General features: G+C 39.9%; 1 protein-coding gene across 2 annotated transcripts in view; it reads left to right on the top strand.

Moving 5' to 3' along the window:
• The window catches only part of cfap221 (cilia and flagella associated protein 221), a 196,409-nt gene that overhangs the window by 121,234 nt on the left and 55,426 nt on the right, over positions 1-19,749 (top strand). For both annotated transcript variants that reach the window (XM_067987292.1, XM_067987291.1), the window contains 4 exons: positions 5,284-5,373; positions 9,053-9,148; positions 14,291-14,387; positions 16,344-16,474. In XM_067987292.1, the coding sequence (XP_067843393.1) occupies positions 5,284-5,373; positions 9,053-9,148; positions 14,291-14,387; positions 16,344-16,474 (414 nt within the window). The remainder of the gene's footprint in view (positions 1-5,283; positions 5,374-9,052; positions 9,149-14,290; positions 14,388-16,343; positions 16,475-19,749) is intronic.

The following is a 19,749-nucleotide window of genomic DNA, read 5'->3' on the forward strand; positions in this document are numbered from 1 at the left end:
TATGCACTGCTCCTTAGAGAGATCCAGTAAGCTGAGCCTTGGTCTGTAGACCCTGTGGCGAGGGTAGTGCCTCCTGCCACGTCACTCCCTCTGTTGTTCCTCTCTGTGCTCTTGTGCAGGTGCCTGTGGCACAGCACAGTTTTGTAGAGCTGCAAGTGTCGGAAGTGCATGCCATGCCTGGCAAGGATGGTGATGTTCCTCGTCCTCAGATGTAGTGGTGAATGCAGCCATGGCGCCCCCCCCCCCCCCCCCATCCTGATGGTGTCAGTTTAAGGAGGTCTGAAAACTTGGTAAATATGTGTAAACAGAAGAATTCTGAGTGGAAACCAAGAATTTTCAGTCCAAACACAAAGATCTCCCAGCCAAAAGTTTGCCTGGGAGAACTAAGTGCCCTGTTGCATTAACTCACCTTTTATCCCCATCTGTCAAACAGGCATTTAAAAATCCAAATGGCTGCCGGCTGAAACACAGCTCCTTCACCATGGTGTGTTTCAGAGGCCACGGGAAACATGCTGAGGCAGCGTTAAAATCCTTTCCCTGCCTCAATCAACATAAAATTAAGTACTTTAAGTTCAACTCCCTTAATTACTGCTTTAAATACCTTCCAGTCGGCTTTAATTGCCGGCGGGTCTTCCGGCTTCCTGAAGCGCACGCACCCAGATGCGAGGGTGGGTCCAACACAGAAGTCGGCGGATTGGAGCCAGGATTTGTTCCCGCTCCGGATTTCTCTGATTTTCTTGGCCCCCAACGCACTCGGACCTGGCTTTCAAAATTGAATCCACTGTATCTGATATTGGACTGCTTGGTGTTGACACTGTGTACTAGGAGTGGAAAAGTGTTTTATTACTAATACCAATGTGCCTCCTTTTGATAAGCACAGAAATTCAACGAGTAAAACTACAATTGCTTTGGATTGAAGTTGCCTAATTAGTCCAGTGAGAATTCCAGGAAGGCAGAAGGGACAGACAGAAAGGGTCATTTTAAAAGCTCTGGTTTATTTAATTTGGATAATGTACAGCTAGTTTCTTTGTGCCAGTTGTCACAAAAGGTCAGGTTGACCCTGTTTACAGGGCTGCATATTGTCAGTGTACAAGGCAATGCTGAAACCCATCTAAGATGTATGTTCATTCAGAAAGGTCATTATTTTATCAGATAAGATAAATGAACCATTTGCTATGAAATGAAATCCAGCACGTACAGCAGATAAATGCTTAGTCCAGATGTGCTTGAACCAGATGAGAACATGTGGCTTAGAGTGCCTTTGCGCCTTTTTTAAAATCTTCTTGTTCTGAAGTTATACATGTATATATGGATGATTAATCTGTGCCAGAAATTACAAGTTATTTGTAAACTTTCTTTATATACCTAGAAGAGTGTCACTTCAATCTAGTACTTTCCTGAACATTTTAAAGACATATTCCACAAACAAGTTATATCACAGAATTATCTTAGAGTATTTTGTATAAAATACAACTCAATTTCTTTGTAAAATATGTTTTAAAAATTTATCCAATATAATGGATTGCTTCCTGATGGAACTCCTACTTCCACACTATGCCTTTTCTGCACAAGTTCATTTTTTATCTGCCACAAGCTCCAATGTTTGTACATTTATAAATTATTCAGATTTTATTTTGATTTGCTCTTTCTTTTCTGGCTCAGCACTGTCACTTCTGAGTCAAAAGGTGTGTGTCCCAATCCCCACTTGAGGACTTCAACAATAATCTAGACTGCCACCCAGTGTAGTACTCAGGGAGTGCTGCATCATCGGAGGTGCCGTCCTTCAGATGAGATGCTCAACCAAGGCCTCGTCTGCTGTTCCAGTGGTTCAAGTGGATGTTAACAATCCCATGGCACTATTTGAAGAAGAGTAGAGAGTTCCCCAGTGCCCTAGCAAATATTCCTCCCTCAATCAACACCACCTAAATGCTGGAAATATGAAACAAAAGTAGAAACACAAAGCAGGTCAATCAGCATCTGTGGAGGTGGCAGTCAATATTTGGGGTGCTTATTAAAAACTGAAAAATAAGCGACACAGATACATTAATACAATCAGAAAAAGAGGATATATATCTCAAGCACAGAAACAAAAGCAGTTAATATAATATACCAGATTAGAGGAAGTGCACATAAATTGCTGTCTCGCATAGGAGGAGTGTTTGGGCCCTAGGCAACAGTGTGGGAGTCTGCCTAGTTCTGTGGAATGATATAACAGATCATCTGAGTCAAGTACTGTAATAGAAGCATTAAGACATTAAAGAAACAAAGGATGTGTGAATAACTAAGGGAGTGAGAGATCTGAGATAAATGCAAGAAAATGGGAAAGACAGAAAACCCGTGTGAAATTAAAACAGGTTTGAAAATGAAGATAAAGCTACAGCCTAAAGTTATTGAAGTCAGTGTTCACACCAGGAGCTTGCAGTGTGCCTAGGAGTAAGATGAGATACTGTACATTAAGCTTGAGTTGAACATTTTTGGAATAGTGTACAAGGCTAATGATAGAGAGGCCAAAATGGTAATGAAGGGAGAGTTAAAGTGGCAAGCCACAGGTAGCTTAGACAGAACACAGATGTTCAGCAAAGTGATCACTTAATCTGTATTTGATCCCCCACCATTGTAGAGGAGACTGCACCCTAAGCAGATAATGGAGAACACTAGATTAGAGGAAGTGTACATAAATTGCTGTCTCACATGGAAGGATTGTTTGGGCCTTGGACATCAATGTGGGACTCTGTCTATTTTCAATTGGGCACAATCCCAGCGGAAGCAGGTTCCATCCCAAATTCTGTTCTTGCTCAGCAGGTCCATCGTTGGGCCCAATCAGAATTTCAGGCCTATTTTATATATTTTTTTATGCCATGGGCTCCCTGATAACTCACCTATGGATGTGTGAAGACAAGATCAGACCCATTCTTCATGCTGCAGCTAAATAGCCTCACTTTCTAGGTTCATACATGAAAAATGATCACTAGAGTAAGATATGAGAGCTGTTAGCATCTGAGAAGACTCAGAATTTATTTTTTCTAAAAAAGGTTATTTTATAAACTGCTCAAGGACAAGGTTATTAGAGATCTTTATTATGGAAGCCCAGGTATTGTAAACATTAGTAGGAGGAAGACACGATAATATAAGTCAGCATTAAAGCTATCATATTGTCCTACTAACTTGTGGAAATGATTTCCCATGTGCCATTCGTAAGGAAATCTTGAATCCATTTTAAATAAATAGGCTTACAATTTTGTTGCTGGTGGCACACATAGGCATTCTTCCTGTCATTTTTCATATTTTTTACATCTACTAGCCCCTGAGTGATGTGTATCTTCAAATGGCAGATTAATATCCTACTCATATTACAGTATGAGTATCAAAATCATAATGAAGGTCCTGAATAGAAAAATGCATCTGAACAAACTAGACTTTTAAACTACATTGCTAAATTTGAAAACTTGCAGACCCTGTCAATACAGAAAAAAAATTAACTGCTTGGGCGCTAAATTGAGCCGTGTAGCGCCCGTTGTTTCGGCGATACATGGCCTCTTAAACATCCAACATGGCGTCTTGGCAGTGCACGCACGTTTCCAATGTGACTTGCGCCGGGCGCCATTTTGGACTAGGTATCAGTGCTTATGCAAATACCGAACGCCGGAAGCATGTAAAGTAAGGACAAAATGGATAGAATCAGTGCGCAAAGCTGATTTAAAATGATAGACACCATTTTGGCACTTAACGTACAACTCAACGCACAGTCTTAACCACGACCATCTGGCCATGTCTTAGAGAGTGCCTGGAGGACCCCCACCAGCACTATTTAAAGGGACCATGCAGGATTTACAGGTTAGTGGCTGGATTATTGCTTCTGGCTGCCGAGACATTTGTAACTGTTTTTGGAGGTCTCCTACACTTAAATATTAGGACGCGGGGACATAGCCTAACATTTAGAGCCAGGACGTACAGGAGTGAAGTTAGGAAACTCTTCTACATGCAAAGGGTGGTAGAAGTTTGGAATGCATTTCTGCAAATGGCAGTTGATGCTAGCTCAGTTGTGAATTCTAAATCTGAGATTGATAGGTTTCTGTGAACCAAGGGTGTTAAGGGATATGGGGCTAAGGCAGGTATATGGAGTTAGGTCATAGGTCCGCCATGATCTCACTGAATGGCGGAACAGGCTCGAGGGGCTACATGCCACTGCCACTTGCTGCCTCCTGTTATGCACCACCTTCTCCTGCAAGAATGCAGGACGTGTGTCTGGGTGATGTGCCTGTCATGGTTGAATAGCTGCTAGTTTGTGTGACCTGTGAGTTGTGGGTGGGTGGCTTGCAACAGTGGTAATGTATAAGGGTGAGAGGAAGCATCTGATTGGAAGAATTGAGTATGGAAAGAGTTTATTGGTATGTGGGTGATAGGGGGTGTAGTGCATGGAGCAGTGGATGCGGCTAGTGGTGCAGTTGGTAGGAGATGCCACTTGACAGTTGATCTCACTTACCTTAACCACTTGTGTCAAAGCATTGAACTTGTTCCTGCAATGCATCCATGTTCATAGTGCTGTGTGCCTGGCATTGACTTTGTCCCCCGCTGCCTCCCACTGCCTTTTAGGCACATATCTGGAGGGCCTCTTGCACCCCGAGGATATAGGATGTCACTCCTTCTGTCCATCTCTTGCACCAAGGCCTCTAGTGCATCATCTGAGAACCTTGGTGCACAAACACTCTCGCAGGCCTGGTACCAACTCAGATTGGCAGATTGGTGGATGTGGGATTTAGTAGTGCACAACATTTATTTAATGTTTTAACTTAACTCAACAGTGTGTAAATGTAGGGACAGGACCTGCATCTGTGTTTTATTTGTGCGATGTCTGATCTCCATTCAGACTCCGTGCAGAAAACAGACTTATTTTTTAGCAAATAACAGGTACCGGCTACCTTTAAGAGATTTTAAGAGCCATCCTCCCTTTAAGAGTTTGGAGCTCCCCCTGGAAAGTGGTGGAAAGTGCAAATTGCATTGAATCCTCGTGTCAACGCTGATTTCCAAGGCAACTTGCAGATAAGTCCTCAGACCTCATGAAAATCTCGTCCTGCCTGCGCAAGGGCCATCGGACGCGGGTTAATAGCGAATCACGTTACCTAAGCCCAATAATAGGCCAAATCAAATTTTTTTGCCCCTTTGTGTTTTCATTATGCCTCCATGTTGTGGCTCCATTCAGAATTGATCTGAAGCATGGATTTTTTTCCCCCTTGGCCTAGGATGTCCAGCACACATAATAACATTGATGTTTTTACTTCATAGATAAAACTAGATGATCCCATAATAGAAAACGAATTTCAAAGACATAAAACAGTGACTTCATCGAAGCGTGTTCTACGAGCCATTGGACAGGTTGGTTACGTTTTCTCAGCTAACATATAAAACAATCTAATACTTTTGGGTTGTGGCAGTATTCTCCAACTGGTAAGCAGAATGGCATTTTAGGTGGATTGTTAATCAGTTTTGAGCAAAAAAAACTCCACCCAATATTTCCATTGAATAAATCAATATGATCATACAACAAAGTTTTGGCGGCAAAAAATTAAGACAACCAATCATATAATAGCACGATTCTCATGGTTAAGTACCACAATAAGATGGAAATTTGATTCCTGGTCCCTGTGAAGACATACGCAGAGATTCCCTGGTTAACAATTTAGTCAGAAAATATGGTAGATTATAAGAAAATCAAAGTTTACAGAAAGGTAGCTGAATTTGCTGGCAGAGGAGGTGATGAAAACCATCCATGCAGACGCTTGCCTTTCTGGCTGAAAGAATGCAGGCAAGGTGGATGCCTTAGAATTATGGTGGCTGCCAGGAAAGTAAGCATTTATTTGCATGGATATCGGATGAGTGGAATCCTTTCTTATTGGTGTAGGTAATGGAATGTGAATACAATCTAAGACTGCTGGAATTTCTGCCAAAGGTGAAATTACAGTGTCCCGTCATATCAGTGCTGGTTCTCCATGGGGAAGGCTATGAACTGACTTGCTCTAGCAAGAAATATATCTGTGACTTGTTTGATTCATCTGTGCACAGCTGATTGTCTATTGTTACTGATGAAATTCAGGGCAATGGTGATCTTCACAGCTACTGGCAGTGTAGAATCTATGGTGGAGGTAGGCCAAAGGTCATGTTGCAGCATATACATAACTCATTGATGGACTCTTTGTGAAGCATCGCTTCCGTAAGCACTGCTCCTGGAGCGACTGGAGAAAGGAGCGCCTTGGTTTGTATGTTCTGGCATGGGGATACTGGCCAGTCTCTTCTTTCTCCATTCCTCCTCATCTTCTTCCTCCAACATAGATTCCTGTTGGGATACCCATTGTGACTGCTTCAGAATGGAGGGAGGGGCAACATTAGAAGGCACAAAGATAGACATTGAAGCAGTACACAGTAGGGAAAAAAAAGCAAATTATGAAAAAAAGTGAAAAATAGGGATTTTACAAGACCTTTTATGAACATCAAAAATGATGGTCAAGAAAAGACCAGCTGCTCTATCGAGCCTGTCCCATACATTCATTTGCAATTAAGCTTCATGAATCCCAATGATCCCACCCAGTAGCAGCCACGTGGAGGAGAGGCAAAAAAAAAAGATTAAAATAAAATCCTAGGCCAATTCAAGGGAAAAAAGAATTCTAGGAAACTCCTCTCTGACCTCCAATGGCAATTAAATTGTGTTCCAGGAGCCTACAGAGACCATAAGGCATATCACCCAACATCCATGAGAGTCTGCATGTTTTTGTGAAGGGTGGGTCATATTTGACTAATCTAATTGAATAATCTAGCATGATGGATGGGGGGGTGCCTATGGATGTTGTCTTTATGGATTTCCAGAAGGCATTTGATAAGATTCCGCACAAGAGATTGTTAGCAGTTTGAAAGCGCACGGAATTGAAGATAACCTTGTGATATGGGTTGGTAATTGGTTGCGAGGTAGAAGACAGAGAGTAGGGATAAAGGGAATGTTCTCCAATTATCGCGATGTCACAAGTGATGTTCCCCAGGAACTGTACTGGGACTTCAGCTTTTCTCCATATATATCAATGACTTGGATGAAAGAATAGAGAGCAGTATATCCAACTTTGCAGATGACACTAAGTTAGGAAGCACTGTGAGTTTTGTAAGCAAGAAGCGACAAAGTGGCATAGACAGACTAAGTGTGTGGACAAATCGATGGCCAATGAAAATGTGGGGAAGTGTGAGGTTGTCCACTTTGGATCTAAGGAAGACAAATCGGAATATTTTCTTAATGGTGAGAAACTAGGAGCTGTGGAGGTACAAAGGGATTTATGTGTTCGTGTACAGAAATCACTAAAGGCTAGCGTACAGATTTTAAAAAGTAATCAAAAAGACTAATGGGATGTTGGCTTTTATCTCAAGGGATTGGAATACAAAAGTGTTGTGCAGAGCCTTGGTCAGACCCCATCTGGAGTACGGTGTTCAGTTTTTGGGCACTAATATTTCAAAAAATAAATTGGCCTTGAAGGGGATACTGCGCAGATTTGCCAGATTGATACCAATCAATGAGGACAGGTTGCTTAAACTTGGCTAGTATTCTCTTGAGTTTAGGGAGGTTGAGAGGTGATCTAATTGAGGTATTTAAAATTATAAAGGGATTTGATAGGGTAGATACAGAGAAACTATTCCTCTATTGGGGGAATTCAGAGCTGGAGGGCATAATCTTAAAATTAGAGCAAGGCCATTTAGGAGTAAAATCAGGAAGAACTTTTTTTTCACACAAAGGATAGTGGAAATCTGGAGCTCTGTGCTCCAAAAGACAGTGCATACTGGGTTAATTGACATTTTCAAGACTGAGTTCACTAGTTTTTTGTTGGTAAGGGTTTCAAGGGTTATGGAACTAAGGTGAGTAAATGGTGTTGAAGTACAGATCAGTCATGATCTAATTGAATGGCTGAACAGACTCGAGGGGCTGAATGGCCGACTCCTGTTCCTATATTCCTGATATCATTGCATATATACCTTTTGCATATATACTTCAAATATTTTAGTTTCCCAATAAAAAATTTGTTAACCATTGCCACCATTTTTCTATTAGTAACCGATTTATATGGACCTTTTCAATCTAGCTGTTTATTACAGACACGTACAAACCAGTTTGTTCTAAATAGCTTGCACTGTGCATCCACTAAAGATTGAAGAAGATACTGCACGATGAATAGTCTTACTTCTATAGGCATCTTGGTGGCATAGCATATTTGGTAGTCACGCTTTGTATTCACAATTCCCTACTTCCCTCATTACAACAATAACTACACTTCAAAAGCACTTAATTGGCTGTAAAGGGCTTTGGGACGTTGTGAAAGGCACGATATAAACGCAAGTTCTTTCTTTCTTTTACTTAATTTTGCTTTCTGTGGAAATGTCAACTAAAGATAAAATGACTCCTCAGACTGAGGGATGAGTCAATCAAGTCTACATTAGAAGGAGAGCATACAGATAGTTGTCTAAGAGCACCATTGGCAGAGCTCAATGACTAGGTTGTCTGCTTGTTCCCTTAGTTGAGAATGACGGTTAGTGTGGAGGTTAAAAAGGAAAAAAAATAAGGTGGAGTATTTGTTTTATTTATCATATATTTTTAATCATGATGTGGAGATGCCGGTGATGGACTGGGGTTGACAAATGTAAGGAATCTTACAACACCAGGTTATAGTCCATCTGTTTTATTTGAAAAAAAATTTTTTTCAAATAAAACAGTTGGACTATAACCTGGTGTTGTAAGATTCCTTACATATATTTTTAATTAATAGTTATATTTAATTTAACATCTATGTGGTAATTATTTATATGTTATGAAAATATTTTGCAAAAATAGTGAATCATGTAGTTGCAGAAAATTATCTCAATCATCATCTTCAATGTTATTACACTAAAATTATGAAAAGAAAGCTTGAATAAAGCTTGGTGTATCAATTAAATTTCACAAAAGAATCAACTTGTTTACAGACATCAGCACTGAAAGTGGCTAACTTACAAATACGTTATCTGATGATTGTTTTATGCCTTATAGCTTCCAAGCTGCACACCAGGGTTTGACCCTTATTCAAATAATCCCTGGGAAGTTCGTCATAGGGCTGTCAAACACTTTCAGCAAGCTGCACGAAAGGTACAAAATCATATCCAAATACAGCAATTAATAAATTCTGTTAGTTTTTCTCACAAAATAGAAAGTGATGTTCTAATTGAAAGGTGTTAATAAATTATATTGTAGTTTTCTTACTATTTTTACTATTACTGGCTGGTTTTATGGCCACAGCTGGGAAATCGTAATTATGCAGGGGCTCCGAGGACATAAAGCTTCCAGTAATTACGAGGATAGCTTTAATTGTTGCTTTAAAAAAAAACAATTGATCCTATTTGAACCAGACAGCAGTATCTCTCGACATATGAGGGTAGGTTGCCCAATTGAGGCTCTGATCGAGCAGTCGCCCCACCTATTAGTGTGCTGGCCCCATCTGATTTTGTGGAGTCATTCATTTACATAATATGGGTGACTTCACAGCCCATATCGGGCTTCAGGTTGGAAGCTCACTGGAGAGGTGGAAATCACCTGTATGCAGCCCTTAAAGGACTACTTGTGAGGAGTGAAGGGTAAATTTAATGGGATGGAGTCACTTAAAGGTAAGTGGTTGCCTATGCAGGTAAAAATGTTGGTAACAATTACAAAGGCTACTCATTTTTAATGCAGATTTCAGCCTTTGCTAAGGTTATTTGGGTAAAAAAAATGCCTGGAAAAAATCCAGTTCACTGCACAATAAATTTGGAGGCAGGAAACTGATGTGTGGCGCAATACTCCAACCTCCTTCTGCGAGTATGTAAAAACGACATAAGAACATCAGAAATAGGAGCAGAAGTAGACCATGCAGCCCCTTGAGCCTGCTCTGTCATTCAATAAGATCATGGTTGATCTTGTACCTCAACTTCACTTTCCTGCCTTATCCCCATATCCCTTGATTCCCCTTGAGTCCAAAAATCTATCGATCTCAGTCTTGAATATACTCAACAACTGAGCATCCACAGCCCTCTGGGGTAGAGAATTACAAAGATTCACAACCCCCTGAGTGAAGAAATTTTTCCTCATCTCGGTCCTAAATGGCCAACACCTTATCTTGAGACTATGACCGCTAGTTCTAGACTCTCTAGCCAGGGAAACAGCCTCTCGGCATCTACCCTGTCAAGCCCTCTAAGAATTTTATTTGTTTCAATGAGATCACCTCTCATTCTAAACTGCAGAGAATATGGCCCTTTCTACTCAATCTCTACGCATAGGACAACCCTCTCATCCCAGAAATCAATCTAGAGAATCTTTGTTGCACCCCCTCTAAGGCAAGGATATTCTTCTTTAGGAAAGGAGACCAAAATTGTACACAGCAGTCCAGGTGTGGTCACAGCAGAGCCCTATATAATTGCAGCAAGACCTCCTTACTCTTATACTCCAACCCCCTTGCAATAAAGGCTCAGTTACAATTTGCCTTCCTAATTGCTTGCTGTACCTACATGTTAACTTTCTGTGATTTGTGTACAAGGACACCCAAATCCCTCTGAGTACCAACATTTCTTAGTCTCTAACCTTTTAAAAAATATTCTGCTTTTCTATTCTTCCTACCAAAGTGGAAAACTTCACATTTCCCCACATTATACTCCACCTGCCACCTTCCCGCCCATGGACTTAACCTGTCCATATGACATTTGTAGCCTCTTTGCATCCTCCTCACAGCTTACTTTCCCACCTAACTTTGTATCATCAGCAAACTTGGATACATTAGACTCGGTCCCCTCATCTAAGCCATTGATATATATTGCAAACAGCTGAGGCCCAAGCACTGATCCTTGTGTCACCTCACTAGTTGCGACCTGCCAACCTGAAAATGACCCGTTTATTCCTACTATCTGTTTTCTGTCCGTTAACCAATCCTCAATCCATGCTAGTATATTACCCCAAATTCCATGAGCCCTAATCTCCTCTAACAACCTCTTGTGTAGCACCTTATTGAATGCCTTTTGAAAATCCAAATATATGACATCCACTGGTTCCCCCTTATCTACCCTGCTAGTTACACCCTCAAAAAGCTCCTGTAGATTTGGCAAACACGACTTGCCTTTCATAAAACCGTGTTGACTCTGCCTAATCATATTATGATTTTCTAAGTGCCCTGTTATTACATCCTTAATAATAAATTTTAGTATTTTCCCGACTACTGATGTCAGGCTAACTGGCCTATAGTTCCCTGTTTTCTTTCTCCCTCCTTTCTTGAATAGCGGGGTTACATTTGCTACCTTCCAATCCATGGGGATCATTCTAGAATCTAGGGAATTCTGGAAGATCAAAGCCAATGCATCCACTATCTCTGCAGCCACCTCTTTTAATACCCTAAGATGTAGGTCATCAGGTCCAGGGGATTGTCAGCTTTTAGTCCTATTAATTTCTCCGGTACTTTTTCTTTACTAATTTTAATTACTTTAAGTTCCTCACTCTCATTAGACTCTTGGTTCCCCACTATTTCCGGTATGTCGTTTGTGTCTTCTACTGTGAAGACTGATACAAAATATTTGTTTAACATCTCTGCCATTTCCTTATTCCCCATTATAATTTCTCCTGTCTCAGCCTGTAAGGGACCCACATTTACTTTTACTACTCTCTTCCTTTTTACATACTTGTAGAAGCTCTTACAATCTGTTTTTATATTTCTTGCTAGCTTACTCTCATATTCAATTTTCTTCCTCTTTATCAATTTCTTGGTCATTCTTTGCTGATTTCTAAAACCCTCCCAATCCTCAGGTTTACTGCTCTTTTTGGCAACATTGTAAGCCTCTTCATTTAATCCAATTTAACTTCTCTGGTTAGCCATGTTTGGATCACTTTTCCCGTGGAGTTTTTATTCCTTAAGGGAATGCATATTCGTTGAGAATTGAATTATGAATTATTTCTTTAAATGTTCACCATTGCTTATTTACTGTCATTCCTTTTAATCTAATTTCACAATCTACCTTCCTCAACTCGCCCCTCATAAGAGAGTAGCGAAAGTAAACGTGGGTCCCTTAGAGGCTGAGACAGGAGAAATTATAATGGGGAATAAGGAAATGGCAGAGACGTTAAACAAATATTTTGTATCTGTCTTCACAGTAGAGGGCACAAAAAACATACCAGAAATAGTGGGGAACCAAGGGTCCAACGAGAGTGAGGAACTTAAAGTAATTAAGATTAGTAAAGAGAAAGTATGGGAGAAATTAACAAGACTAAAAGCCGACAAATTCCCTGGACCTGATGGCCTACATCCTAGGGTTCTAAAAGAGGTGGCTGCAGAGATAGTGGATGCATTGGTTGTGATCTTCCAAAATACTCTAGATTCTAGAACAGTCCCCGTGGATTGGAGGGTAGCAAATGTAACACCACTATTCAAGAAAGGAGGGAGAGAGAAAACAGGGAACTAGAGGCCAGTTAGCCTGATATCAGTAGTCGGGAAAATGCTGGAAATATCATATCACATAGGTAAATAATTTGCAATCCCTTATTTAGTCTTACTTTTTGGTATCTACATAACCAGATTAAACAGTTGAAATAGTTGTTTGATGTGAAGAAGAAAAGGTTGAAGTAAAGAAAAAACTTTGAACTTTAAGCAGTTGTCAGCAACACAATTGAACACATTTTAAAAAGTTGCAGAAACATGAAATGATTTACATTTTGTTTGGTTAAATGGGAAGTTTATTGGGATTGGTACTTGACATGAGCTGGTTGACAATTTTATAAGTTTAACGTACAGATGAACTTTGGAACAAATGAAATGGTCATGCATGATAGTTGAAGTGATGAGAAATATATGTCATGAATTCAGAGTGAATAATTCAACATCTTTTCGAACAGCTTATAAATTTGTAGACATTCTTGCTTTACATGATCCTTTGACTGCTGGCAGGAGCAGTAAATTCCTGTCTTTTGGGATGACTGGTATAGTATCATTTCAGTTCTTGTGTTGAGATGCCAAAATAAACTGTTGCAGTGGTAAAGCTACTCAAATGTCAAATGTAATATTAATCATAACCCTATAATAAAAGTAATTAAAACACAATTTTAATTAAAAATAAAGTTTATAATTCTGCTTATCCCTATCAAACACATTCTTTTGCATTCTCTCACTTTTTTGAGTATTTTCATTTATTTTCTCTAATCAATTTATTCTCCAACCCTTTTCTAAAAATAACTAGAAAACTTTTTACTGGATCAAAAGCAAAATACTGCGGATGCTGGAAATCTGAAATAAAAACACAAAAGGCTGGAAAAGCTCAGTAAGTGAGGTAGCATCAGTGGAGAAAGAAACAGAGTTAACGTTTCAGGTCGAAGACCTTTCAAAGAACTGGAAGATGTTAAAGAGTTAAAGTTTTTAAGCAAGTACAGAGCCAGGGAAAGGGGGGGAGGGGTGGGGGTGGGGGGGAAGAGGAGGAAAGAACAAAGAGGAAGATCTGTGATAGGGTAGAGGACAAGGGTGATTAAATGACAGAAGGAATGATGGTGCAAGGTAAGGATGCTGATAATGGGACAGGTTAAGAAACAAAAGATGGGTCTGGAGTAACTGTGAATGGCAACAGCAGAACCATTACCAGCACTTGCTGTCTGAAAAAATGGGAGCAGTGCTTATGGTCTGAAGTTATTGAAATCAATGTTGAGTCCGGAAGGTTGTAAAGTGCCTAAAGGAAAGATGAGGGGCTGTTCCTCGAGCTTCCATTGAGCTTCATTGGAACAGTGTAAGAGGCCGAGGTCAGAGTGGGAGTGGGACAGGGAATTAAAATGGCTTTTTACTGACCTCCTTTCTCCTTCCTTCTTGCTCCCTTTTGTCTATTTTGAAGGTGGAAACAAGATACTAAAAACATAGAAACACAGAAAATAAGAGCACGAGTAGGCCATTCGGCCCTTCGAGCCTGCTCCGCCATTAAATATGATCATGGCTGATCCTCTATCTCAATACCATATTCCTACTCCCTCCCCACTTAGTCTTCAAACTGCCACCCATTACCCTTAAAGTTATGAAAGCTGCAGTTCATTCTCTATTGACCTATCTGTTTTAAAATCCTGGCCTAAACCGTGGTTGGCACTAGTGATCATGTTGCCAATGTTATGTACCTTTGAAACTCTTCTCTTGAACACTTTAGTTAATAATCGGTCATTGCCTTCAATATCTCCAACGTATTTAGCAGAATTTGGAATCATGCCCTTCTGTCAACCTTTTATTGGCTATGGTTCTTTTAATCTTAGGTCATCGTACAATGCCGGGTAAACCACAGGTTGATTTTATTGCGAAAACTTGTTGATCACCTCAAGACACAAACAGAAAGTATGATCATTTCAAAAGGTAAGCATTTGATATTTATTTGAAATTCCATAAACAATTTTAGTACAATATATATCAGATAAGTATATATTTAATAGACTAATATTTTATGCTTTCACTCATATTAAAAACTGAGTCCCTGCATTATTTATAAATCTTGTTATTAAATTCCACCTCTGACTCATAATTACTAATTGATTTTGAATAAATCTACATTTAAAAGAAAAGGCAGATAATGCATGATTGTATCTTATCTAGACAGAATCTTGGTAAAATAGCAAAAGTTGTCCCAATTAGGACTTCATGTCTGCATGTATGTAACATTGTGATGACCTACCTGTGGAGTTACATAAGACCATAAGAAATAGGAGCAGGAGTAGGCCATATGGCCCCTCGAGCCTGCTCCGCCATTCAATCAGATCATGGCTGATCTTCAACCTCACCTCCACTTTCCTGCCCAATCCCTTGATTCCCCTAGAGTCCAAAAATTGATCTATCTAACCTTGAATATACTCAATAACTGAGCATCCACAGCCCTCTGGGGTAGAAAATTCCATACATTCACAACCCTCTGAGTGAAGAAATTCATTCTCATCTCAGTCTTAAGTGGCCGACCCCTTTTCCTGCAACAATACCCTCTAGTTCTGGACTCTCCAACCTCTCAGCATCAACCCTGTCAAATCCCCTCAGAATCTTATATGTTTCAATGAGATTATCCCTACTCTCTGCTTTCTGTTCATTAACCAATCCGCCATCCATGCTAATATGTTACCCCCAACCCCATAAGCCCTTATCTTGCATAAGTTGCTATTGTCCTTTAATAGGATATACTTGCCTTAGAGGCAGTGCCATGGAGGTTCACTAGATTAATTCCTGGGAAGAAAGGGTTGGCCTATGAGGAGGGGTTGAGTAGAATGGGCCTATACTCTCTGAAGTTTAGAAGAATGATAGGTGATCTAATTGAAACATATAAGATTCTGAGGGGGCTTGACAGGGTAGAAGCTGAGAGGTTGTTTCCCCTGGCTGGAGAGTCTTGAGTGAGTTGCCGTTGTCCTTTAAGAGCTAGCAATATGGCTAAGTTTCAGTCATTGTGTTACTTTTTAGTAATTGTTTTCTGAATGACTCGTCACTTGTAGATGTATGTGTTTTAGTCAATGCTGCCGAGGACAAATATTACATTTCCTGTGTGCAGTCCTCAAGTTTTATAAGAAACTCTGGTTATGTAAGGAGACAGCAGAGAGGCCCTAACCCTAACGCTGAAATTCCAATGGGCCTGCCCTACCAGCAGAAATGTGGCGGGACAGCTATAAGTCCACCAATGTCAGACGATCTAGACCCCATCCCAAATTACGAGGACAGGGTCATTTGTTCAGGTGGGCATCTGTGCCCATAAAGATGCATCATTAGCGCCTGTTCTAAGCTGCTGGCAGAGAATAAAACAGCCCAAAGCCAATCTATTTGGTGATTACTGCGTTCCTTCCTGAGTTGAAGATTAAAAATGTATCTTCAACTTCAAAGAGAGCCTTTAGGTGTCAATTTTAAGGTAATCAATCCCCTGAGTAATCATTTGCTTAAGTCTGGACAAGGTCCGAAGCCTTTCTTGCGGCCGCTGCAGAATTGCTTTCAGCTGGTGAGAATTACATGAAACCTTATAAGGGCGAACTAGATGAAATTCTCTGGATATTCTCGCAATTCCCCCAGACTTGCTCCTTTGACAAAGCGGTGGAGGGCAAAAGATGTGCTCATTCTGCCCAATTGGTATTTAAGACAGGTCTTGGAACGGGAAGGAATCCTGGTGAGAACAAGTTCTAAACCCAAATTCCAATCCCTATCTGCAGATCTACCATCTCTCCATTATTGGGCTGAAAAGCAGCTTTGGGCCCTATGGTTCCACTTTGACAAAAAAAAAAAGAATTTCTGTGCATTTTTCTGTACTAAAATGTTTTCAGTTATTTTTCCTCCTTCCTCCCTTGGCAGACAGCAGCATAATGTCCATTGACTGGACAGTTCAGGAAATTGAAGAAAAATGCCATCTGAATTTTGCAATGGAAAACTTTCTGCCTTTTACGTTCCCTTATTATGTGTCTCCTGACTGGAGTGATGAATTAGTAAGTAAAATATACAATCTGCCAACTCAAAAATGACCCACTTATCCCTTACATCCACTGGTTCCCCCTTATCTACCCTGCTGGTTACACCCTCAAAAAACTCTAATAGATTTGTCAAACATGATTTCCCTTTCATAAAACCGTGTTTACTGTGCCTAATCATATTATGATTTTCTAAGTGCCCTGTTACCATGTCCCTAATAATAGATTCTAGCATTTTCCCTACTACAGATGTCAGGCCAACTGGCCTGTAGTCCCCTGTTTTCTCTCTCCCTCCTTTCTTGAATAGTGGGGTTACATTTGCTACCTTCCAATCCACGGGGACCGTTCTAGAATCCAGGGAATTCTGGAAGACCAGAAGCAATGCAGCCACCTCTTTTAAAACCCCAGGATGTATGAATTGAAATAAAAGATAAGAAGGGGTCAATCTCGCTAATAGGGATATACTACAGACCAGCTAATAGTGGAAAGGAGGCGGAGAAAGAAATATGCGAAATGAGTGAAGGACGTGGAATAATAATCATGGGAGATTTTAACTATCCCCAAATAAACCGGCAAGAAGAGGTATGTAAAGGGGTACAGGGAATGGAGTTTTACAATGTGTGCAGGATTCCTTTCTTATCCAGTATGTAAAAAGCCCAACAAAAGAGGAAGCACTGCTGGATCTAGTAATGGGAAATGAACCAGAACAAATAAGAGAAGTAAGCATAGGGGAACATTTGGGAATAGCAATCACAACATAATAAGATATAAGATAACGATTGAGAAGGACATAAGTAAGACAAAGACCAAAGTAATAAATTGAAAAAAAGCTGATTTTAAGGGGATGAGAATGGAGCTGGGAAAATAAACTGGAAAAATTTACTGACAAACAATGAAATAGAACAACAGTGGGAAATATTTAAAACTGTGATCAATAGAGTCCAGGAGAAATATATCCCACTAAAAAGCGAGAACAAATTAGCCAGTAATGACACACCGTGGATGAATAAAGAAATAAGGGCAAAATTGAAGATGAAGAAGAAGGCATACACTAAGTACTTAGACAACAAAGGAGAGGATGACAAAAGGGAATACGAAAAGATTAGGAAAGAAGTAAAAAAAACAGTTAGGAGGGCAAAGAGAAACTATGAAATTAAATTATCATGGAATATAAAATGAAATAGTGAAGTATTCTACAGACACATCAATAAAAAAAGAAAGATCAGAATGGGATACACACGATAAACTCACCGGTAATGACAGCGAAATGGCAGAAATATGAAATAATTACTTTGCCTCAGTATTTACCAGGGAGACTAACATGGAGGGCGTAACATTAGAAGAAGAGTTCAAAAAAGATAAAATGATATTTAAGATGGAACGGGGAAGATAATTAATAAACTAATCAAACTTAGAGAGGATAAAACCCCTGGTCCTGATCAGTGGGTAGAAAAGATAATGGAATCCTTACTCAAAGATGTAATAGAAAAACATCTAGAAGACAAAAATATAATAAAGAGTAGTCAGCTCAGATTTCAGAAGGGAAGTCATGTTTGACCAACCTTATTGAATTCTTTGAAGAAGTTACAGAAAAGGTAGATGAGGGTAATATAGTAGATGTAATATATTTGGATTTTCAAAAGGCCTGCGATAAGATACCACAGTGTAGACTCATGGCTAATACACGATTTAAAACCCCTACTTTCAGGATTATAATTTAATCCAATCCAAGGATTGGTTCGTGACAACAACAAGACCACCACAGTACTGGTATGGTTAAAGGTAAAACAGATTTATTAAGCACATCACAATTAGTACAAAGAAAGTGATACTTAACAAAGAGAAATAGTCACAGTCTGTTCCTTGAAACCTTGGAAGTATCCCTCCAAGTGGCTGCGGTGCAGTCTCTCTCTCTCTCTCTCTCTCTCGCTCGCTGTGTTCTGTTGACTAAAGAATTCTCTTCTTCCTCGCCAGAATCTTGTGCGCCTTCCTCATGTCTCTCACCCTTTAGAAGTTACATTCCAAGCCACTCCTGGTACCATCTGTGCCTTGTTGTTACAGACTTAACGGTACCTTATCTTAGAGTTACATTGCCAGTCTTCACAGGACACAGTTTGTATAAACAGACGTCTATTCACTAGCTTGCGGGGGCTCGAGATAGAGGGGCCTTAGCCTGGGTTACTCCTTGATTTATTTCACCTCCTATCCTCCCTCAAGCATGTGATTTTTCCCAAGGTCTGTTAATTGTCACTTCAATACTGTCAGCATTCTGTTAGTTTTAATTGCAAACTTGACTATAATAACCACTATACACCCTTCTCAGCCCACCTGCACTTTCTTATTGAATACACGTTACATGGTTCATACTATATTAATACACAGTACAGTTTACATTTATAGATACATGGATGCATAGTACATTTCATTCTACTTCTACTATTGATTATAATTATACTAAATTATATCTGTTATTGGGTTAATTCTTACAATTCCCTACCTTGAGGGTAAGGCATTTACGCCGATCCCTCATACTTCATGTGAATATATTTTAGTTTCCCATTTTGCTCCTTTCTATTAGGTCTTGTGTTCTTATTCCCCATAACTGGTCTCTCATCTGGTACACTAAGTGTTTCAAATAACATGTATAGGAAACTAGATAAATCAGGACTAATAGCTGGGCCACTACCAACAGGTGTGAAAGCGTTCTGATCTAGGGAGGAATTACTATGTTTGACCCTGTGTCCCACCAATGTGTAGTGTCCCTTACCCCTGGGATCTCCTTAGCCACTTCCTCATTTCCCTGTTCCAATGTGTAATAATAACATTGGGAGCTGTTAATGCGCTGTAATAAAGCTGTCAAGGTCTCAGGTAACTCGGGGATATCATATCCAAATTTCTCAATATAATCCTCTAACCTTATATCTAAACTGTCCTTCCCTTGCAGTACTTGCTGTTCGTGTATGGCCATTACTAGGAGGGTTTTTCCCCCTACTATGAGGGTCTCTGTAGGTGTCAAACAGTAAGTTCCTGGGCTGATTGGGCCCAGCTATTAGTCCTGATTTATCTAGTTTCCTATACATGTTATTTGAAACACTTAGTGTACCAGATGAGAGACCAGTTATGGGGAATAAGAACCCAAGACCTAATAGAAAGGAGCAAAATGGGAAACTAAAATATATTCACATGAAGTATGAGGGATCGACGTAAATGCCTTGGTAGTAATGATGCTCGAGTGTAGTAAAACAGTACTTTTCTCCCCATATGTAAGCAGTGGGGGTGCTTATATCTGATGA

The sequence above is a fragment of the Heptranchias perlo genome, chromosome 7 (genome assembly GCF_035084215.1).
Source record: "Heptranchias perlo isolate sHepPer1 chromosome 7, sHepPer1.hap1, whole genome shotgun sequence".
Lineage (NCBI taxonomy): Eukaryota > Metazoa > Chordata > Chondrichthyes > Hexanchiformes > Hexanchidae > Heptranchias > Heptranchias perlo.